The sequence below is a fragment of the Hylaeus anthracinus genome, unplaced genomic scaffold (assembly GCF_026225885.1).
Source record: "Hylaeus anthracinus isolate JK02 unplaced genomic scaffold, UHH_iyHylAnth1.0_haploid 11997, whole genome shotgun sequence".
NCBI classification, from domain to species: Eukaryota; Metazoa; Arthropoda; class Insecta; order Hymenoptera; family Colletidae; genus Hylaeus; species Hylaeus anthracinus.
The window spans coordinates 2,365,487-2,385,956 of NW_026534344.1; the positions used below are offsets into that span (position 1 = coordinate 2,365,487).

The window sequence follows — 20,470 nt, forward strand, 5'->3', positions numbered from 1 at the left end:
GTCGATGCTTCGATGCACGTCGAGTCACTTGTTCGCGTGCAAGCGCGACCGCTTAGCGCGTAGCCTACGCTACCGCGGCCGCTCCAACGGTCTACGCGCGCTCTGATTGGTCGACGTTTTCCGTTAATATCTCCTTAACGAAGCCCCATCCGACATTTTTGCAAAGGAAATTGTTGTTCAGAATCGTCTCAGCTACCCCCCATTTCCGGCTCCTCCCCGAGTTTTGGGACACCCTGTATACAAGAAAAGTTGTATGTAGTGTTTGGGAAACGCTGATTCACAGGGATCGCCGAAGAAGAGTGTCGTCTCGACATCGCCAGTCTATGGAGATGTCGTTTTATCGAAGAAGCGTTCCATGCAATTACTCGACTTACTCCCAGATTCTTTTCTAATTTCGTTTACATTTGTTTTCTTTCAAATGCTTCGATTTATCTGCTCTTTGTTCCCGCAGCCAAGCGTTCCCTTACCTTTCAGTCGTCGCGTTCAGTCTGCCCCTTCTTTCCCGGCTTTTCTTCCCTTCCACCTGTGTTCCGGCTGCAGCTCGTTCGATCGTTTCGCGAAACTGGAACAATGTGTCGCGCGTCGCCGAAAACAACAGAGTACCCTGGTAAGTAAAATTCCGATTCGCCCAGAGAATTCGATGATCTAATCAATTACAAATAAACAGGCTCGATACGAAGACACTTCGACACTAATAAAAATTTTTTTAAATCATTGTCAGGTCCTTCAAAAATTGAATTAATATCCTGGGCAACCGCCATTGCATTACTGTCCAATTTAGATTGCGCGCAAGAAACGCGTGCGCAATCTACCATTTCGCGTTAAAACAATCCACGAAACATCCATTGTGTCGCTTTCAACAAGCTTGAAGCTTTAAATTGGCGCATGATGAATGCCGTCTGGCAGCGCTTTTCAGTTGTCAAATCGTGGAGAACCGTATTTGCTTGCGAAATCGGCCATTTTGTGTACAACGACCTAGTCGAGATATCTCATCATTTGAAACTCGCTATTTTTCTTTCGTTACACTTCTAGCCACGGCTATGGTTACACCGAACAAATACCATGTCGTTATTTCGTTTCGAATCGATAGAATTTAAAAACCAGGAGCACAGGTTCTCGTTCGAGTAGGAAGTCATTTTGAACGTCTCGAGAACGTTCCGTTCGTAGATCACGCTTAGACGTCGGGAAAATGATAATAAACGGGTAGAAATTTTGGAAGTCGAGCACGCGTTACGGTTCGACGAGAACCGACAAGATCAATGCGAGCTTCGTGGTCCACGAGTCACTAGGAAAATTGATAATAGCCTCGGGCTAAAGGTAGGAACTACGGAGTTTCGTGATTCACCCATCGCTGAATCTCCCTGCTCTAATCGCGAACGTCGTAATTGGAGCAACTCCCTTAACGTACATCACTCAACCGTAACACGGCTATTTTGACGAAACCCTCCACGCGGATATAGAATTTAAATAAATAGAGATAAATCGCCTCGAGGTAAACGTTATAGTCACGGTGGAACGAATTCGCCGAACTGATTGTCCAGCCTTCTTGCTCTATTTAGGGAGCAAGAGGATTCGGTAAATAGAGCATCGGCGGTAATTGGGTTAACGAGTGTGTCATTGAATTGGCTCTATCGCTGCTTACGCCTCTTATCGTGCGCTCGTGCATCCACCCATATAGGTGATACTATAGTCGATAAAAGCACAGTTGCGCCCCCGATTACCGTGCATTCTTCCAAACGCTGCGAGAAGGGAGAATAATCGAATCGAATCTCAGTTCGGAACCCTCGTTGATTCAAGTAGTGCTGAGTAAGCCTGAGGGTTGGAAACTGTAAGGCTAGGCAGTGGGACGCTGAGTGATAGAGTAGCATGATTTGCATTGCACGCCCCACATTCGAACGCTGTTTCCGCTTTCCTCGTTTTGTCCAAGTGTTGTTACCGTAGATGTTCTGTCCAGTTACACCACCGATCCAACCTTTTTCGAAAAAGCAACGTCGAATCCTGTAAAAATTGCTATCGAAGCGGAGCAACGATACCCACGCTTCGCCACCCCTCGTCGAAACGAGAGAAAAACGGAGCGAATTGAATGGAAAACGAAACGACGAATGGACCCGGACAATGACAAATTTCTTTTTCATCGGTGGAAACGCGCGACAGCTGTCGCGGTATATTTTTATCCGACGCTTCCGCTGGACCGACGCAATTTGCGAAACGATTAATAAACGATCGAGCACGGTGATTAACGCCCTGGCAAAAGTGAAAATACTGCCGTGGAAAAAATTGCGTTTTCCAATCGCGTCGAAATTGCGTTGGTCGAGTGACGGAATGGCTTAAATTGCCTCGTTCATGTGGGAGACGGGCATTACTCTCGACTTATACTCGTATGTCAAATGTAACAACGCTTCACGGATACAACCAGACTTCGAATCAAAGAATAGCTTCATCCAGAATTTTTGTATCGCGAACGGATGACTCCAGACTAATACCTTTTTAATTCCCGCCCTTCGGACGGAAGGTGAAGCCCCTGTCCAACGACGAACAATGGCTCAGTAGTTGCGGTACTTGTTACACTCGGTGCGACGGTATTTTGCAGTCGTTAAACGTATCAGACGATAAACAACGCGGTCGCCACGAACCGTTACGCTGGCAGCATGCGAGAAGAAAAGACGAACCGACGTAAAAACGAACCGACGTAAAAACGAATCGACATTCGCCTCGCGAAGCGCGGAGCTTCACGGTGACGGTTTCTCGCGGTGCACAGATTCCCGGTTCGTTCCACCTTTTTCGTAACGATCATCCGCGTCGCGGATCGTTATTCGAAACGGTTATTGCGACGGAGCGCACGACGCGCAAAGCATTCGCGTAGCCTGATTTATTGCTGCGACGCACGACGGCTGCTTTATGAAACTACAACGCGGGCACGCGATCGTCGCTTTATAATCTCCAGTTCGGCCTCCATTATTTCTGTTAATTGACCGCTCGATTTTCGGATCGTCGCTGCACAGCAATATCGTTTTTACTCTGCTTCATCCGCTCCCGCTTTTCGCCGTATGATGAAGCGATCGAGTCATTCGAGACGCATGGCTAGGTGTTTTTGTCGAGCGTGCAAACATTCGTATAACCGAGGAGTTTAATTGACTTTTTAGAGGTTCGTCGAATGAACATCTTTTGTCTGCACCACACACCGTTCGTGCTTATAAAATAAATGAATGCGGAACACAGACCACGTTCTCGATTGCCAAGTGGCCAAGGGCTCGTAACGAAGGTGGATACTACATGGTGCGTGTCAACCTGCGTATCCGATCGTTCAAGCATCATCGATGCCTAATCGTGGCAGGCCAGTTGCCGGTAAACAGGCTTAACAATTTATGAAATTGGGTCTGTGCAGCCGCTGGACAACCCTGACCAGTTGCTGGCCATACCTACCATTCCGTACCGAACCCATCGTGCCCTCTCCCCCGGAATTCGGCATTATTGTTTGCCACGAAATGAATTTGCTCGCGTCGAGAGGGAGAACGGAAATGGTTCAGTCTGCGAACGGTCGATGTGCATGCCAATTAACGCGACTGCTGCGTTGGTAAATTCGAGGCTGAAGAGAGGGAGAGAAATAGAAGAAGATAGGGCAGGAAATTCGCGTCTCGTCTAATCTCGAATGGTCGTCGGGGTTTTCACGAAAATTACGAGTCGCGGATTCTTCGCGGGGACGCAGGGATGGGTTGAAAATAGACGGTCGTCGGTTTCGTTTTGAAGTTTACCGAACTGGACGCGCGAAACAGGAGTGGAGAGGAAAAAAAGTCGCGCGAAATACTTCCTGCCCGTTGCCACCGCAGGATCCGATACTCATCAGTCTGATGGCTTTCGTTTAATACCTCTGCCCAACGTTGGCGGTGTTTTAACGCGTATCCAATCCATCCGCCGTTTATTATACTCGACGAGCGAAACGTGGGTGGCTCGCGTTCAACCACCGAATCCACCCGCCTCTGTTAGTCATCGCTTGTCTTGAACCGGAGCTGAGACTACTTGACGAATGTTCTCGAATATACTCGTGAAATAAGGAATTATTCGTACGTCGAATTATTGCTTGATCATTTCATGGAAATTTCACGAGATATCCTTCTTCAAACATCTCGAATGCAATTAAAACAGGCGAAGTATTCCAATCGGTAGGATCGTACCATAGACACATGAAGATATATATATACAACAACTGGTGACCAGTGAAGCTCCAAGGAACTTCCTTATTTTTCCACCACTATTGCACTGATTCGCGTCAGTCGACTTTCTTTTATTCTTTATTCTCGTATTTTCATATGTTTACGGATCGTACTCTTGCGGCTAATCGTGACAGTCCATGAAAAGCGTCGCGAAAGTAGGTACACCTGAACTTGTCCCGTCTCGGTTTACCGCGAGAATAGAAAAATTTGCGGTTCCGTGGAACGTGGATCAAGGCGAAGAATATATTATATAAATATACTGGGCGCTTATCTAGGCCGCGAGCTCGAATTTCATCCATCCATCGCTTCCTTCAGAATGCCATTTTCTTTCATTTTCTTTTTTCCACGATCTAGAAACTATCTAGAAAAATTCCAGAAATATCATAGTTAAGGAGCCGCGACGGAACAATAAAGAGAACCAAGCAAGCCAACAGGACTCCTCTATCCCCGCTGCAGTCGACTGTTTCAAATTTCATACACTTCGAGCATGCTTCAGGAAGTTTACTGTATCGCTTCCATCGACTACAAGTGGACCAATGAAAGCCGAGAACGATGATGCGCGCGATGTTCCTCCGCAGACATAATGCCTCGAGATTGCTATTCGGAACCACCGGGAATACGCTTGTTTTGATTCTCAAGGAATCTACGTTAAAAGAGGAAGAGGATACGCGAAGGATGAAAACTGGGAACAGACGTTTCGAATAGAGGTAGCAAAAGAATAGTTTCCACCGTGGAACGAGAGAGCATCGTTCACGAGAGGGCGAGAGGCCTCGTGTTACCTCCTGCCGAGCGAACCTAGAAGCCTGGAAAGTGGCGCAACGGTAGACTCACCGCGGAGTTTCGTCTTTCACCGCAAAACTGAGCCGGGAGGAAGCAAAGCCTGTCTTCAGGTTCACCTTTAGAAATCGAAGCGGCGGTTTCGCAACGAAACGTCTCGACGCTCTTCCATCGTGTCGTCTCCTTCCTTTTCCGCGCCTGGGACATGCTGAACTATGTAGAAACAAACAGTGTGACCATTGTTTATTTCATTTGTGGACGGAATGAACTCTGCGGAGTATGCAGAAAGAAATTGTCGCAGTTGGTATATACAAGCTCGATGTACGAGTTTGTTAAGAGAGGACGATCCGAGACTTTAGTGGCCATCATCTTCCTGAGAGTAGTCTTCGTAGGAGTTCGTACGATAGACTTGACAAAGGAAGAAGTCTCGGTTCTCTTCCTTTACGAACTAATTCTTCGTTTTATGGAGGACGAAGAACGGAACGTATCCGACGCGGAACGCGTGTTTATGATGTACTTCGGACGATAGCACAGAATATCCTCGTTAATTAACAGACACGAAAAAGGAGAGACTTTCAAGGGTTCGGTGGGTATCGTGAATGCACGATAGACGAAATACATAGAGCGCTACTCGTTGCCTAAATTGTGTTTTGTTCGATTCTCGCTAAGTTCGCACACACGCCTATGCAGATTCCCGAATACTGGCAACACCGATTGTCCAGCTTCGACGCGGACCGTTGATCGATCGATCGATCTTCGCGGTCTCTGTCGATTCGAGGAGTCTCGCGTAAATCTCGTACTCTCGACGGGGGTAAACCGCGCAACGATTTTTCCATTGTGCCCGCCGACGTTCCGCGAATGCGAACGCGGACAAAAAGGGCAACGAATCGCGCAGTTTCGCTTCTATTCTACTGCCTCGAAGCGTACCGGTATACGCGCGCCGATGGAACCATCAGAAGAGAAACAATTTTCCTAGTCCTCCTCGCGATTGTCGCGAGGATCGTTGAGAAAGAGCCGTGAGCGGGAGTCTAGGCTTCCCGTCAGACTTCTACTCGATATTAATGCAAGCATCAGCCAATTAACGTAATTGCGTTACTCAGACCCCGTTTCCTCCTCCTCGCCCTTCGACGCGAAGGAAGCTTCCAAGCAGCAACGCTTCAAGCCTCTGCCAGCTGTGTGATCGATACCGTCTCTACGATAGCGAAGGATACAGATCCCTGGCAAGCGAAATAATTACGAAATAAAACTGGATAGTACGCGTCGAATCACGGACTATCAAGAATACGATCGATCGAAGATCAACTGTTTCTCTGAAATCTCTTGATTTCCTGCTTGAGAACCGCTGTAGCCCCAATTTTTCGGGAGAATTCAAACAGAATTCCATCCTCGAGAGAAACCCTTTCCGTTTGAGTACTCGAGCTTGCACTCTTTGGCGCTGAGCGTGTGAAAAAAATGTTCACGGGACTCGTGTGCGCGTGACACTTAATCTCGGATCAGACCGTGGATTAGCGACGGCTTATCGTGACCGATGAACGTGGCCGACGATTTGTCGCAGCAAGGAGCGGATTAACGCTTCGCGCTCAACCGACGGAGTAAAGTCGATGCTTGAGAAATCGCCTGGATACGAGGATCCTCGATAAATGTTTGCTGCGGGGCGAAAGCTTAACGATCGTGTATTTTATCCGATCCAGCTTGCGATCATTGGCTGAAGTGTTTCATAGCGAAGACGTTGCGAAAGAAACGTTATCCTATTATTGTGTACAGCTAGTACAAGGGTACTACAAGGGTTCGAAGCATCGTAAAATCTACGAGCACCCCAACGGAGGTCCAACGAATAATCACTCGATAAATCGAGAATCCCCAGGAATAATAAAAATTCAAGCCCTTCGGCTCCCCCTTCGCATCCGCTGATCCGAGGGCTGAATAAATCAAAACTTCGTCGGAGGATCGAGAGCCTTCGACTCGCGGCTAGATCCCGCAAACGCTTACCTTCTCGCTTCCTAGGCGTCGCGACGCGTCGCGACAGATGGTGACGCTCAAAAAGTTGCCGGACAGAGATGGAAATATCCTTTTTAGGAGGATGCCGAAGGGGTAACAACGTTTCCCAGGGTGGAAGGAAAGATTTAAGCCGACAGGGAGAACGGCGGAGGCGTAGACCTCGACGTCGCGACGCCCTCTCCAATCCCCTGCACCACGGTTATATCGAGTTGCGCGAAACTCGTTAAAATTCCGCGGGTCTGTTCGTTCTTACGGGCAGCGTAACGCGGAAATAATTCGACGAAGTAAGGGGTTGGACGAATTCGTTTTCGCGTCGAAATTCGGGAAGATCAAACGTGCGATGAGCGCGGAGGATAATGCGGAGCAACTACCAGGAAAATTTACAGCCGTATCTTTAATATTCACTCCGAGGCGTTCGAGAGGAGTCTGGTAAAAGTCTGAAAATTTTCTATCGAGTCGAGTCCAATTCAGCTCGAGGGGATATTTCACGTGCTTATTCTGCTACACCATTTTCCAATGGGACTTTCGAGCCACTCTGTATAATTGAGATGGAACGATTATCGTCTGAAATTGGCTCGTCGCGAATTAGAGACGCACGCGACGACGATTTCCCGTCGCAATTCCTCTCTGATGCACGAGTCGGCCTATGGTGGCAATTTTCCAACCGCGGAAATTAATTTCCGCGTTTAGCCTACTCCCTCGTGCCTTCGAATGCCGCGAACACTCGCGCCAGCTAAGGACAGGAAACGTTTATCGCGAGAGGAATTTTTAACGAACATAAGACTAACTTTCACGTTTGGTTTCGTTAAAGAAACGTTGTACGAAGAATCTTTGAAGTAATACAGGGTATACCGATACCATGGGGTCATCCTCAAACTTTGGTTTAGCTAGATAATCAAGATTGTCGCCCGCGAGACCGTTGGATTTCACGGTCGAATTACGCTCGAACGAGGTTTTAAACCTCCCGCGCGAGTTCTCTCCGATTTAATCGCTTCCGGAACACCGCGGAAACCTTCCATCGGAGGCGTTGTTCTTTTTCAGTCGACGCGTCCGCACTTCTCGGGTAAACGAATTCAATTTTAAAAAATCTCTGTCTCTGGTCCGTACCAGACCGTTCTCTCAATTCTTCGCCGCAATTTACCCCTCCTCGCGCGTCAAGAATTATTTCGTTCGATCGTGCTTCTTCCTCTTAAACGTACGGTATATAATATTCATACAGAATTTAAACTTTCCCTCCTTTGTCGAATTTTAATTCGATCAGATTATTCGCAGCGTCGCGAGCGACAAGAAAATTTTGAAACTTTGTCCTCCTCTCACGATTCGCTGGCGAACTCTGTATACCCAGGATGTGTCGAGCGTGGACGGCGAACAAGAGGAAACGAAAATTACGATCACGATTTTGCGTACCTAACGCCCAAACAGTTTTAATCGGTGCTCGCTACAATTTCCACGCTCGTAAAGACCCGTGTTCGGTCTGGACGCGAAACTTTCGCGCGTTCTGCACGAATTTCAGAGTTGATTGTTTTTTTTTTTTTTTAAACAGTCCTCTTCCATTCGTGCTCCCTCCCTTATTCCCTCGCGGATCCACAATTTGTCCCGTCTTCTGTATCACGTTCGCTTTCACCGTTTAATTTGGAAACCGTCAGCCACAGGCCACGCTACACTTCACGTGTAGTAATTTCGTTTAATGCGGTCCATTGAATAGCGCCTTTTGTTGTTACACGTATAAGGAGGGTAGCGTATTTGCATTTTACTTAATGGTAATGTTATAAAGGGGAGAAAATCGAACTCGAAATTCAAGTTAAAGTGTAAAACTTTTATTCTGGAATTATTTTAAAGATATTAACTTATAGAATACAGAAAGGGTGTACATACAAGAGGCACACGTTAGGCTTCGCGCTGACACGCGTGCAGAAGAGGGATGGTTCAGCCAAAGTGCCGTTCCCGAAGCTAACCTAATTCGAGGTGTCTGTTGGAGAGGAATGCTTCGACTGCTCGAAGAGAAGGAAAAGGATATCGAGAGTACAGGGTATGAAATCCCAAACTCCTCTGCAAGGAATGGGAGTAATAGTGCTCGAGAGTTGAGTCTTGGCCCGGTCGACAAGAGATACCCCTGCCTTTTTATTTCCCTACCGAAGAATATTGACGTTATATTAAATCTCACCAAGTCGGGGAAGTGATTTATCGCTAGTCAGAGTGGCGGATAGAGAGGAAACAGAAGAAAACGAACGGGGATAGAAGAGCCAGAGCAGATGAACGAATTGATAGATAGACTATGGGGTGGGCGCGATGGAAAAGGAAGAAAATTCAACGGCGAACGGAAGATGAGGGCGGACTGAACAGTCGGGCGGGGGATTGGGTGGCTCATAAATTCTTCCAATCACCGACAAATGTTACCAATTCCAATGCTCGGCTGCTCGGGAACCCGACGGCAAGCTGCGTCGCTGCATACTGACTCGTCTGCGCCGAATAATCCGTTTACAATCTATACTCCATCGATTCAACAGCGACTCTCCGTATCGAAGATACCTTTATTCCTGTGTGGTACACCCAGAGACTTTTCTTTCCTCTCTATATCGAGAAACATGGCAAAATATCTTATCTTCGCGGACGCGAGTCGTCGGGGTGAGTGTAACCGAGTGTAACTCTGCTCTTGTTCTGGCCCTACCTGATGTTTCTCAGGGATTTAAGAGTGATTCGCGAGCGATACCTACCAGTAATTTTTTTTTTCTTTTTTTTTTAATTTATTTTAAATCTCAAGATTTAAAAAGGAGATTCATAAAAATCGAGTACAAGAAGTAAGAAAGAACATAATTAACTTGTTGCAATGGTTTGTACATTAAACTATTGCTACTTACGATGCCGGACTTGAATTATAATATTTATACCCTTAGCTTACAGTTTTTCAAAAAGATTATCATTTGTAGGCAAGCCTTGATATTCAGCTTCGCTATTAACATGGATACCTCTGAAGGTAGCTGTAGACCTACCTTGCGAAGATTTACAATTGGTTTACATCTCTCGTTATTATACAATTCGCACTGCCACAACACACGATTAAGCGATTCGTCGTGTGATAGTTGCCAGTAATCGATAGAGTTTTGCATCCATTAATTATTTGAAAATTTTATTTTCAATTCAAAAATATATCGCAGCGCCAATTCAATAGTTAAAAAGTACACAAAAATATTCCATTTTACAGTTCAAATAGAATAACATTGGTTATTAATCTTTGTCATGTTACTCAAAACTCGTATCCAGAGGCGATCATTTCGCTCATCTCTGCTCCAAAATGAGTTTGACACGGTTGTCGGAAATTCGAGCAGGAAATATTTCCGTACGAACGAGATGTGATTTAAATCGTATATCCGTGCGCTCGGTCGAGATAAATGTCGATCATTTGCGTCGACGTACCATTCCAGGGATTATCGAGAGACACATTTATCGCTGGAGTGTAGACCCCGTGCATCTTTACCACGGTAATGAGAAAGCATGTACGTAACAACGCCGATTTCGCCACGAAAAAGGTTTCCAACCGTTTTCCATTTTCTTTTCCCTTTTCCGAAAAAGTTACGCAACGCTGTTAGGATTTTAATGGGTTCCCCTATCGAAATCTCCGATCGAAAGAAGTAGAAGGGAGGGGGAAAGAAATATCGAACGAGACTGGTCGATTTCCATCGCGGGGGTTAGGTTAGTTCTGATACTCGTGGGTCGGTCCGTTATTACACTTGACGCTCGTATTTGCCGGCAATCGAGAGATACGAAAGACCACCCTCTTCGTTTGCATTCCAACCGATCCAACGTAAACACGACTTGGAAAAGTCTGCTCTTGGCACATCAAAGGGACGCGATTCGAGTTAGGTATCATTGTTCGCAAACAGATCGACCGACGCATCAGCCCGTCGGCATTTTGCTCATCGATCGACTTACCTCTTGCCCCCACCGAATTTACTGTCTCGAATGTTTTCAGCGAAATTCTTGCGAACGCGAGTTACTCTAACGATAACATTGTACCGACGCCAGTAACGTAGCTAGCCAGTAACGTATTCCAAACATCGTGTCGAAATTTCGTATATCTGTATTCGTAAGCAAAAGCATAAAAGTAATTATTTGAAACTTTCCCGGTCTGGTTTTTCATAGTTGCATTCCCTGAGTTTTGTTTACAACAACTGGTGACCAGTGAACCAAAAAACTTCAATTTCGAAATAATTACTTACCTGTAATAATAAATCTTTTATCGGTAAAGAAATCTAACCCGTCGCTCCCTCTAGTGGCACTGATGATTACAACGTCACTGTAAAGAAGCGCGAAAGGTTCTTCTCGAATATATCGATTCGATTATTTATCGCAAGCTCGAATTTCATTTTTCGATTCCGTCAAAATGAAGAACGTAGTGCACAGTAACAGACATGTTTATTGCAGTGTCGGTTTTGTGTATAAATTAACTAGAAAATACGAAATAATGTGCAAGAAAAGTGCGTTTCAACTTGTCGAATAATATTTACATAGTTGTGTCGAGTTTAAGGTTGATTAGAAGAAAGGAATCGGATGCTAGATGCTACTTAGAAATGAAATTGTTCCCGATAAGCACCTACGATTAATTTTATTGTTTTAATCGATACTGTATATACATTGGATATTACATTTAACAATTCACCGTGTTGACACGTTTTACAAAGAATCGCGTACAAAATAGTCGCCTCTGTGCATAGCTTTTTTTCATGTATACATACTTATGTATATATCTATACTCGTACGTACATAGTACATTCACGTTTTACGCAGAAATCAAAGTATGTAGCACTGTGGAACCTTTAACTGTGTTGCCCTCGAGCGATATGAAAGGAACGATCGGAGGTACACGATAGATTAAAATTTGTCGCGCGTTTCGACGCAATTAAAACTGTCCAGTTTAGGAATTGTGAAGAATTTTGTTGAAAGCATTGTAGGAAGTTTCCAAGTCAAAAATCAGTTGTCTTACTTGCGTATCAGACAACTCATCAGATGCAGACATGTTGTTAAGAGTTTGCAACCACTCTTCGAGTTTGTCTTTTCCATCGAAATCGCTGGGTAGTATGCTGAGACGATTCATGGTGTCCACTAAGTCTCTTAGATCAGGATGTAGTTGATCCATAGCTTTGATCTCGAGTCGTAATTTGTCCATCAAGGTAATGAATAGAGATACAATGTCTGCGATAGATTTGCACGTGTTGCCTTTATCATATCTTATAGTAATCGGTCTGTCTTCTTTGATCCTTTCGAGTGCTGCAGGACAATCCAATCGAAATGCTCTGGCAAAAGCATCTATGGTAGCGAACTGATCGCTTTGCACCTAGTCAAAAAGAGACAAAGATTAAAGCTAGGAATATATTCCTGTGTACTTGCCAGTAATAGAAAATACCTGTTTAAAAGCTGCTTTGTATTGCACCAACAGTTTACTGCAAGCAGCTGTATATTCTTCTGGTGTCACGCAATCCCTGATATAAGCTTTCTCTAAATGTTGCAAAGTATTTACGACAGCGTATAAATCGGCCTGATTGTCGTGCTTTTCTCTTTCCCTCGCATTCTTGTAAAGCTTCACTTCTTCGTAAAGTTCAGGTCGATCTTGAGCTATTGACATTATTATCTAAAGAACCAACAATCTAAAACTAGAAACCAACAAGATTGTTTCCTTAAGTTATTAGGTTATTATAAAGACTACGTAGTTTTTATTCTGCATCCAAAACCCAAAACAAGTGCGTAGTATGTGAGGTTAGGTATACCAATGATAATAAGAAGTGTGGAAAGTTACATGAAAATAATATATCGCTGCAGATCATTCGAATAATAAAACGCACTGTTCTTTCATATTGTATTATAGTATAAACTTGATGACACATAAAGCATCGAATTATAGGATAAGTAATAGTAAATTAGTTCGATAATGGTTCATTCACGTACCTATCTGTTTGTTATGATTTTTCAAAGCAGGGAACAACAGTAAAATTTGCATAAAAATAATTGCATCCACGAAACTTAAACAAACGCTTTGGTACACTGACTGACTGACGTACATCCAATTGCATCCAATGACACGTATAAAACAAGTGAGACAAGGGAACACCAGCCATCTATAGGGTGGCATTTAACTTTCAGAAACGTGCATCTACCTTATCCATTATGCGTATAATCATTGTTCAAAAATAAAGAAATCGATAGGAAATAAGGAAAAATATCAGTTTCATTTGGTAATAGATTTATTGGAACACTTTTGCAAAAACACATAATAGAATTAGTACAAATGTATGATTAATCGATAAATAACTTTTCGACGACGTTAGGTTTGTCGAAACGATCGTTACAAGACAAAATCATTTCGTCTGCAGCGATGCATGGACAATCGAATTGTTTCATGATCTGTCGTTTAACGTGTTCTGCTTTTAATTTACTTACTTCTAGATCAATTTGCTCGCTATTTGATACTATATTTATATATGTTACGTGTAATATTAATTCCTTATCGTCTAAAATTTCCCAAGGAGGAAAAATTTGTACCTTACTCGTGGACTTGAATGCGATTTTACCTACGATTTCGGGAATCGTCATAATTTTTATAGATCTAGGAAATTTATTTTCTTCTTTGCGAGAAAGTAAATTGAATGGATCTTCAGTCGCGATTCCTTCTAAAAATTGTCTGCTAAAACGAGTCGTACATGCTCGTACGTAAACGACAACACACGGTAGAGAGGTATTGTCTTTTACTGCTTGCTTAAGTTGGTGCCTCCATATACGTACAAACGATATTTGACTATTAATCACAGATTGTAATTTTTCCGATAAACTTCCTCTGTAACATAAGAAAAAAAATATTGGTAAATTATTCTTACATTTACTAGAAGTCGAAAGTAGCAAGATACCTTTTTGGTTTCCTCTTTTTTTTGCCAGAGTCTAAAAGATTTATTTGCATGGAAGGATCTAGATTTGCTCTTTCTGGCGACTCGTCCATGGTAATCATACCACGTGTTTCAGTCGATTTGTCGGATAGTTCGATAACTTGCGACGAAATTTGAGAAATTCTTTGAGAAGGATCTACACTGGGAAGTAAGCATCGAAGATCTTCTCCTTTTGAAAAGAAAGTTTGATCTGAATCTTTGGTAGACGTTTGCGAGGAAATGGAAGCAGATTTAGGAGCGTGGATGGACAAATGGCGCATTAGATCGTACTTATGGAATTCCGTAATAGGATTTAAATCTTGCGTGTCTACGTCGTCTATGCGATCGCTAAGGTCTTTATCGACATCGCTGTTTACATTTACAAAACCTGTAAAATGATCATCATCATCGTTGCTAGATTCTATTTCTATTTTTGCCATATCTTGTACATCCTTTGGGCTGTCTTCTATGTTTACTTTTACTTCTGAAACTGGCGAATCGGATGCAATAGAATCTTCTACAATTGTGGAACTTTTACTTACCACAGATTCTAAATGATCATTTTGAAAACTATCTTCTAATCGTTTTATCAATGTAAGTCGCTTTTGACTACACATAATTTTGCCTTTGTTCTCCAAATGCTGAGAATTAATTGAATTCATATTACCATCTACAAAACTGCTTCCTGTTTCCTCTAAATTTGTCTCTTTCAATCTCCTTCTTTTCTTTTTATGAGAATAAGAACTTTTGTCCAGAATTGGCGACATTTTTACATCTTGTATTTTTGTAAAAATAGGAGAGGAGATTACACTTCTATTGGCCTGCTTATTCTCAATTCTATCTAGAACTGTCCTAGAAGAACTTTCATCTGTAAACTTTCTTCTTCTTCTTTTATATGAATAGTTGCTTTTATCGAGTACAGGTGAGGTGTCTGCATTCCCCCCTTTGATATGATTCATACTAGATTCAAAATTAAATAAATTTCTCTTCACATTCTCCTTTTTGTGCATAGCATCACCCTTTACACATTTATTATTCTCAGCAGGGACCTTGATTACTTCTTTATTAATTTGACTTTTTCCATGGTTCGAGCACTCATAGTTGATGCTATCTATAACGGTACTATTTAAATTTTTTGTTCCTCTAATTCGTTTCCGTCGTGTATCGAAAATCGGCGATTTTTCAGCGAGATCCCGTCGCGTATCAAAAATCGGAGACTTCTCCACGTGTTTAGTTCCAGCTGAACAGAGAATGGGAGAGGTTTGAGACGACTCGTCCGAGTCGAGAACGCGGTCTCTGTGAGATTCGATCCAATTTCGGACAAGTTCATTCTTTTCCGTGCACGGTATCGTCGCTACTTTTTCATCGATCACCAAAGCACCGTCTTTCTGCCCGTGGAATTGCTTTACCACATCTAAGGTTAGGATCGTCTGTCCAAAATTCAATTTCCTCACGTGACTCGGTTTTTTCGACTCGAAACTGTCATTGCTTCCAAACTTTCGCATTTTGTCCATATTGGAGCAAGGGAAATAATAAAATTACATTTTTAAATCACACTACAAGTTACACGTAACACGTGTAATGAAGGAATCGCCATTTCTGTATTACCATGGCAACACGAGCAAAACAGGTGTAGCTTTATGTGCAAGAAGCGCCATCTATAGAGAGTGGAATGAACTGTTTGTTTTTTAAACCAGGCCTTTCCGCGAATGACGCCCCTCTTTTGGCTCCTTCCCCCTCCAAACGTCTTAGTCGAGAGAGACAGAGGTTAGTTACCAGCAGAGCGTAGAGGAGAGCAGATCGAGGAGCTGCGCCATCGTAGAACGGGCATCGTAACACGATCAAGGTGGGGGAAAGTCTTGAGCTCACGTGGACGGACTTGTTTCGAACAGTTCTCGCGCGTTTATTCGATTATCGAATGGCAAAGATATTCGTTTTCGGAACTTGTTGATGTTATTCTCATAAGTGCGTGGAAAATAAAGTGTTACAACGTTTCTTACTTTATTACGACCTTGAGCTTAGTGAATTTCAACGAGAATGTGTTTGACCATTGTCGATTGGTTCATTTGTGATGTGCATAAATTTCCAATCGATTCATTAACTCTTCAGTGATGTCGATAGATACATGCTTTCGCGTTTAGCTTCTAAGTGACTTTAAATATTGTAACACGAAAGAAACCATCGCGATTGCGAATAGATATTCATAAAATGCCTTAAGATAGAACGGAATTAACACATGGTTGATAAACGAGCGAGTAAATATCGGTTTGCAGGCTAAGTACGCCTGAGAAATGAAGAGGCAGAGACAAAATGTGAAAATTACGCGAGTAGATGCTCTGGCGAGGATAACAACACTGTGCGATGATGCGTTCAAAATTGAGCTTCGATACGAGACAGCACTTATCGAACGCGCCTTCTCCCCCCATCGAAAGAAGCAGAGGATTGTCAACTTGAAAGAGAGGTAAGCGAAATTTTATTTTTGGCGCGAATTCACCCTGCCGCGGGCAACCATGCCGACGCGCGCGCATGTTGGGTTGCCTGGTACCAGGGGCGCCGCGTAATTTGAATAACACACATGCGACAATATGGTAAAACAATAAGAGTGTACGATAACTAAGGCCACGGCGACTAAGGCTACAATAACTAAGACTATGACAACTAAGATAATATTAGTCAATCGACAATTACGAATTACGACGGTGACGACATCAACACATTTCGCACGCATCCTGTGTATTTCCACGCGTGAATCGCATAAAAGTTTCTCGGATCCGCGTCTGTTCTCATCCCCCGTGTTACTGGCGATCGTTACGCATATCCGAGCATCTTCACTTTACGCACGAAACCGAGAGGACGGGGTTCTCGCTCGGCGTTGAAATCTGAATCTGCGAGAGAGGTCCGGTCCGTGCACGCCGTACAATTACCGGGCGGCGAGTGTCGAGGAACCCCCTTTTATATTAATAGTCGAGATAGTAGTCGAGCGTGTAGCTCGATAGGAGAGCGCGGATCGCCGCGGCGGGGAAGGGCAAGGGAAACTCCCGGAGGATCGTGGAGGGAAGCGTGTACGAGAGGTTTTACGCTCGGAGGAGAGTCTCTCTCGGTCGAGAGGGACCACGAGAGCGAGAGAGGATCGAGAATCAAAGCTCGAGGGGGACGAGGACGGATTGACGAAGAGAGGTGGGTCCAAGGGGGACGTTCGAAACGATAGATAGGAGGACGGGATACCGTGGACGGACCCCTTGTATCCACCGTTGCTTCAGTTTCAGTTCGCGATGGAGACTACTTGCTCCTTCCAGTGGTAGCTTAGCGTATTCTTCGGCGAGGGCGAAAAAGAGGGAGTGAGGGACACCGAGCGACAGTGAGAGACAGAGAGAGAGAGAGAGAGAGAGAGTGAGCGAAATTGTTGAAAGGGGGGCAAAGGTGTCCGCCAAGTGTAGTAGCATCGCGGACGTCGAAGGAAACCTAAAAGACGAGAGCTGTTGGGGGAGGATCGAGGTCGAGGAGGCGCGCTAGAGGCAAGGGGACGAGTACTGAGACGCGAGGCGTCGCGTCGCAGGATCGAGAGACGCGATCGAATCGGTGCGACCAAATTCCCTCGATATCGGTCACAGTTGGGCAGAATTTTACTCGAATGATGAACGACGAATGAGAAACTCGATATATCGCGATATAAATCTCAATAAATCTATTTGATCGCTTTCTTAGACTGTCGTTCTTATCGAGGAAGCGAGGGAGTTGTTTATATCTTGTACGAGAGGTGTATTAGGTCAGATTGAGATAGTAAACCAATGTGATCTTCGAATTGCATATATTTGTCTGTAACGCGTTAGGTGATCTATGGAAATTAGGTTGTAACGAGGCATTCGGTTCTTATGTGAATTCTCAACGTTTCATTTGTCATTTCAAGATACTGGAACCTGGTTAGCATTTCATTTCTCGGTGTGACCTAGCTTCTGAGCTCGCTACTCGAACAGTAGTAACTAGGATCCCTCCGCAGTAGGCTCCATGAGTCACATACACCTCTCGTGGTCCGCCATCGAGGGCGACCTGAATTGAATTTTCATTTGTCCATCTTCCAGTCGACGATCTGGATCGTTTATGCAGATGAGAATTTTGCCCATCTCTGGTGTCGAGTTACCGTGGGACCGGTTGCGTCGGAAACCGGAAGAAAACGTTTCCTTTTGGGAGCACGGATCAGGAAGGTCGAGAAACGACCTGTAAGTGGTCACTGTGGATGGTGGCCGGATGACGGTGCAGTGATGAGCCCGCTACGCTGAAGAGTGTTTCGGTAGCTTGAACTGACGTTTGAACTGAACTACCTGTGCGCGTGTACGAGACGTGAAGGTGTTGAAATCGCGCGCGAACATCGCTGGGATCGATCCCGCTGGATTCCACGTCGCGTCTCGATCTCGCGATCGTTTGGAACGACGCGTTTCCTGCTGCATTTGGTAAGATTCCTGGTCACAGAGGAAACCTTTCGGGCAGGAACAGACAGAGAGAGATTCCGGAAGTTCGCGACCGGTAGCATGAAACGCGCCGCGTGGGGGAGACGAGTTAATATCGATTGAGATCGAGTTAAGGAGTTTTATTATGGGGACGATTAGCAGGAATTGGAACGCATTGTTGGTCCGGTGTGTGTTTAAACTTAAAGCTTTCGAGTAATTATGTAGCACTTCGAGATCGCAAGGAGAGAGTCTTTAAAATTAGAGCAATTCATCCGATCAGTGAACCGTACCCTGTGCTTGATGATTAGTAGTCAATGAACCATAATATGAGCACCTTAAAATGACCCCCACTGTATAACGCACGGCAATATCAGTGTGTCATTTGACCCCTGAGGTAGCTAGCTGCAATGCTGGCGAAACGTACGAGTGTCTTGTTCAAAGTATACCTGGAAGCTTCAGTTAGTATGAACTATGAAGAACCAGGCCGTGAAAGCCTCAAATATCTTACACTATGTTAAAGTTTCTCGCGCTCGAGTGGCCCCTACTTTGACGTTTTAAGTTTTCGCACGACCATAGAAAATTTTACAAAGTATTTTACGCTCGAATAAAGATTTATTATCAACGCGTTTCGGTCCTCTTCGATGGAATTAAACAATAATACCTAACGGTGTTATCTTCGATGATTGCGTCAAACAATTTTCCACAAAGAAATGTTCAATAAATCATATAATCTCGACCCAGAAAATTAACGTACACGCTGTACATCCGAGTCTTTAAATTTACAACCTAATGCAATCCCCACTTTGTCTGTAATCTCTGCATTGTATACGACGATACTCGTCGCCGTATCTTTAAACCGCAGACTTTCGATTTGATCCCTTCCTTTCGAACACGAAAGAATGCATCTCGCCAAGGAATACATAATTTTTATTATCACTAGAAATTTCCCAAAATGATTTTACTTAGGCTTGGTTAGCTCGTTGATCGAAATCTTGATCAACAAATCTTGATCCTCCGTCACTGGTCGACGTTTCGCGGATCGTAAATCGTGTTGTTTAACTAACACGGTAGTCAGAGTTGTAAAACGCAGTAGTCGCGTTATCGTCGCGTTCCCGCGCCATTTACAACGATCCTTGGTCGTAAAAACAAATTGTTTACAAGTCGTTGTTGTCTCATGGTTAATGAAATTTCCGTCAAAAAAAAAAAAAGGAAAAAAAAAAGAGAAACTACCGCGTTGATTGAAACGTGGATGAACAATGGGTCGAACTAGCGACGAAGATTAAATTAACACGCGCTAGAGGCACACGGATACTTAATTTTTTTTCTTGGAGTTCCTCGAACAGATTCGTTATCTCGTTACGCAACAGATTTACTCGAAATCGCGCACGAACGAGGCGATCGCTTTATCGTGAATCGATGTTCGATTCTTCAACGTGGAATCGAAGGAAGGGGTGGGAAAATGAGGAGGAAGATGGAGTTGAATCTTCGAGGGTTTCGTCTTGGTAAATTGTTTTCGAATGTGAAGATACTAGTTGTGATAGTATCTTTGATGATAGTTGTTATCTTTGTAATTATCGCACAGACTTGTGAGATTAGTTAGCGATTTGTGTCTGTATCATGAAATAGTAATTCAATTTTTAATAAATAGACATGGTTAGCTTTGAAGTATTATCAGTAGAACAAGGTAGACTTGTTCGAATAAAAGAAATTTTTGGAAATTATTAACGATTGATCTATACTGGCTGAAACAACGATGAATTTCATTTTGCCCAACACTGGGTTCGAATAGGAGGAAGCAAGAGCGAGAGCGAGCGCGCGAGCGGGTACGGGACGCCGTGCGAAGCGGGACGACGTTGTTTGCACTAGTGACGTCACTCGCAATTGTAGCGAACGACGCGGCCAGAGGCTCGAGAATGCACGCGCGATGTGGTTCGAAATCCGGGATCCGGGATCGGGGAGTGGGGATGTTCGTGTTTAATAAGAATATGGGATCAATCAACCATGAGATCAATTTGTAATCTAGGCGTTCAACCCATTGCGATTAAAATTTCCTTATTTCAATACAAAATCGTGCGCCATACTACTACTACTACTACTACTACTACTACTACTACTACTACTACTACTA

At 44.0% G+C, this 20,470-nt stretch overlaps 2 protein-coding genes across 5 annotated transcripts in view; one reads left to right on the forward strand and one right to left on the reverse strand.

Moving 5' to 3' along the window:
• Window positions 1-11,570: 11,570 nt before the first annotated feature.
• On the reverse strand, window positions 11,571-15,512 carry LOC128889753 (vacuolar protein sorting-associated protein 28 homolog). 2 transcript variants are annotated; one of them, XM_054147694.1, is made up of 4 exons: window positions 13,883-15,512; window positions 13,542-13,812; window positions 12,388-12,612; window positions 11,571-12,318 (listed from the first exon to the last, which is right to left on the reverse strand). In XM_054147694.1, exons 1-4 carry the CDS (start codon window positions 15,409-15,411, stop codon window positions 11,899-11,901), a joined length of 2,445 nt encoding a protein of 814 aa, XP_054003669.1. In that variant the 5' UTR covers window positions 15,412-15,512; the 3' UTR covers window positions 11,571-11,898. The 2 variants fall into 2 exon arrangements, with proteins under 2 accessions (XP_054003669.1, XP_054003668.1); XM_054147693.1 differs by lacking the exons at window positions 13,542-13,812; window positions 13,883-15,512 and adding an exon at window positions 12,927-13,092 and having other exon boundaries at window positions 12,388-12,634.
• Window positions 15,513-16,203: 691 nt separating this feature from the next.
• Window positions 16,204-20,470, forward strand: part of LOC128889751 (organic cation transporter 1-like) — a 19,117-nt gene continuing 14,850 nt past the window's right edge. Inside the window, exon 1 of one of the 3 annotated variants that reach the window (XM_054147689.1) lies at window positions 16,204-16,358. The gene's annotated coding sequence lies outside the window, so the exon portion shown is untranslated. Of the gene's footprint in view, window positions 16,359-17,995; window positions 18,346-20,470 lie in introns of those variants that run through there. The other 2 variants (XM_054147688.1, XM_054147691.1) reach the window with 2 other exon arrangements.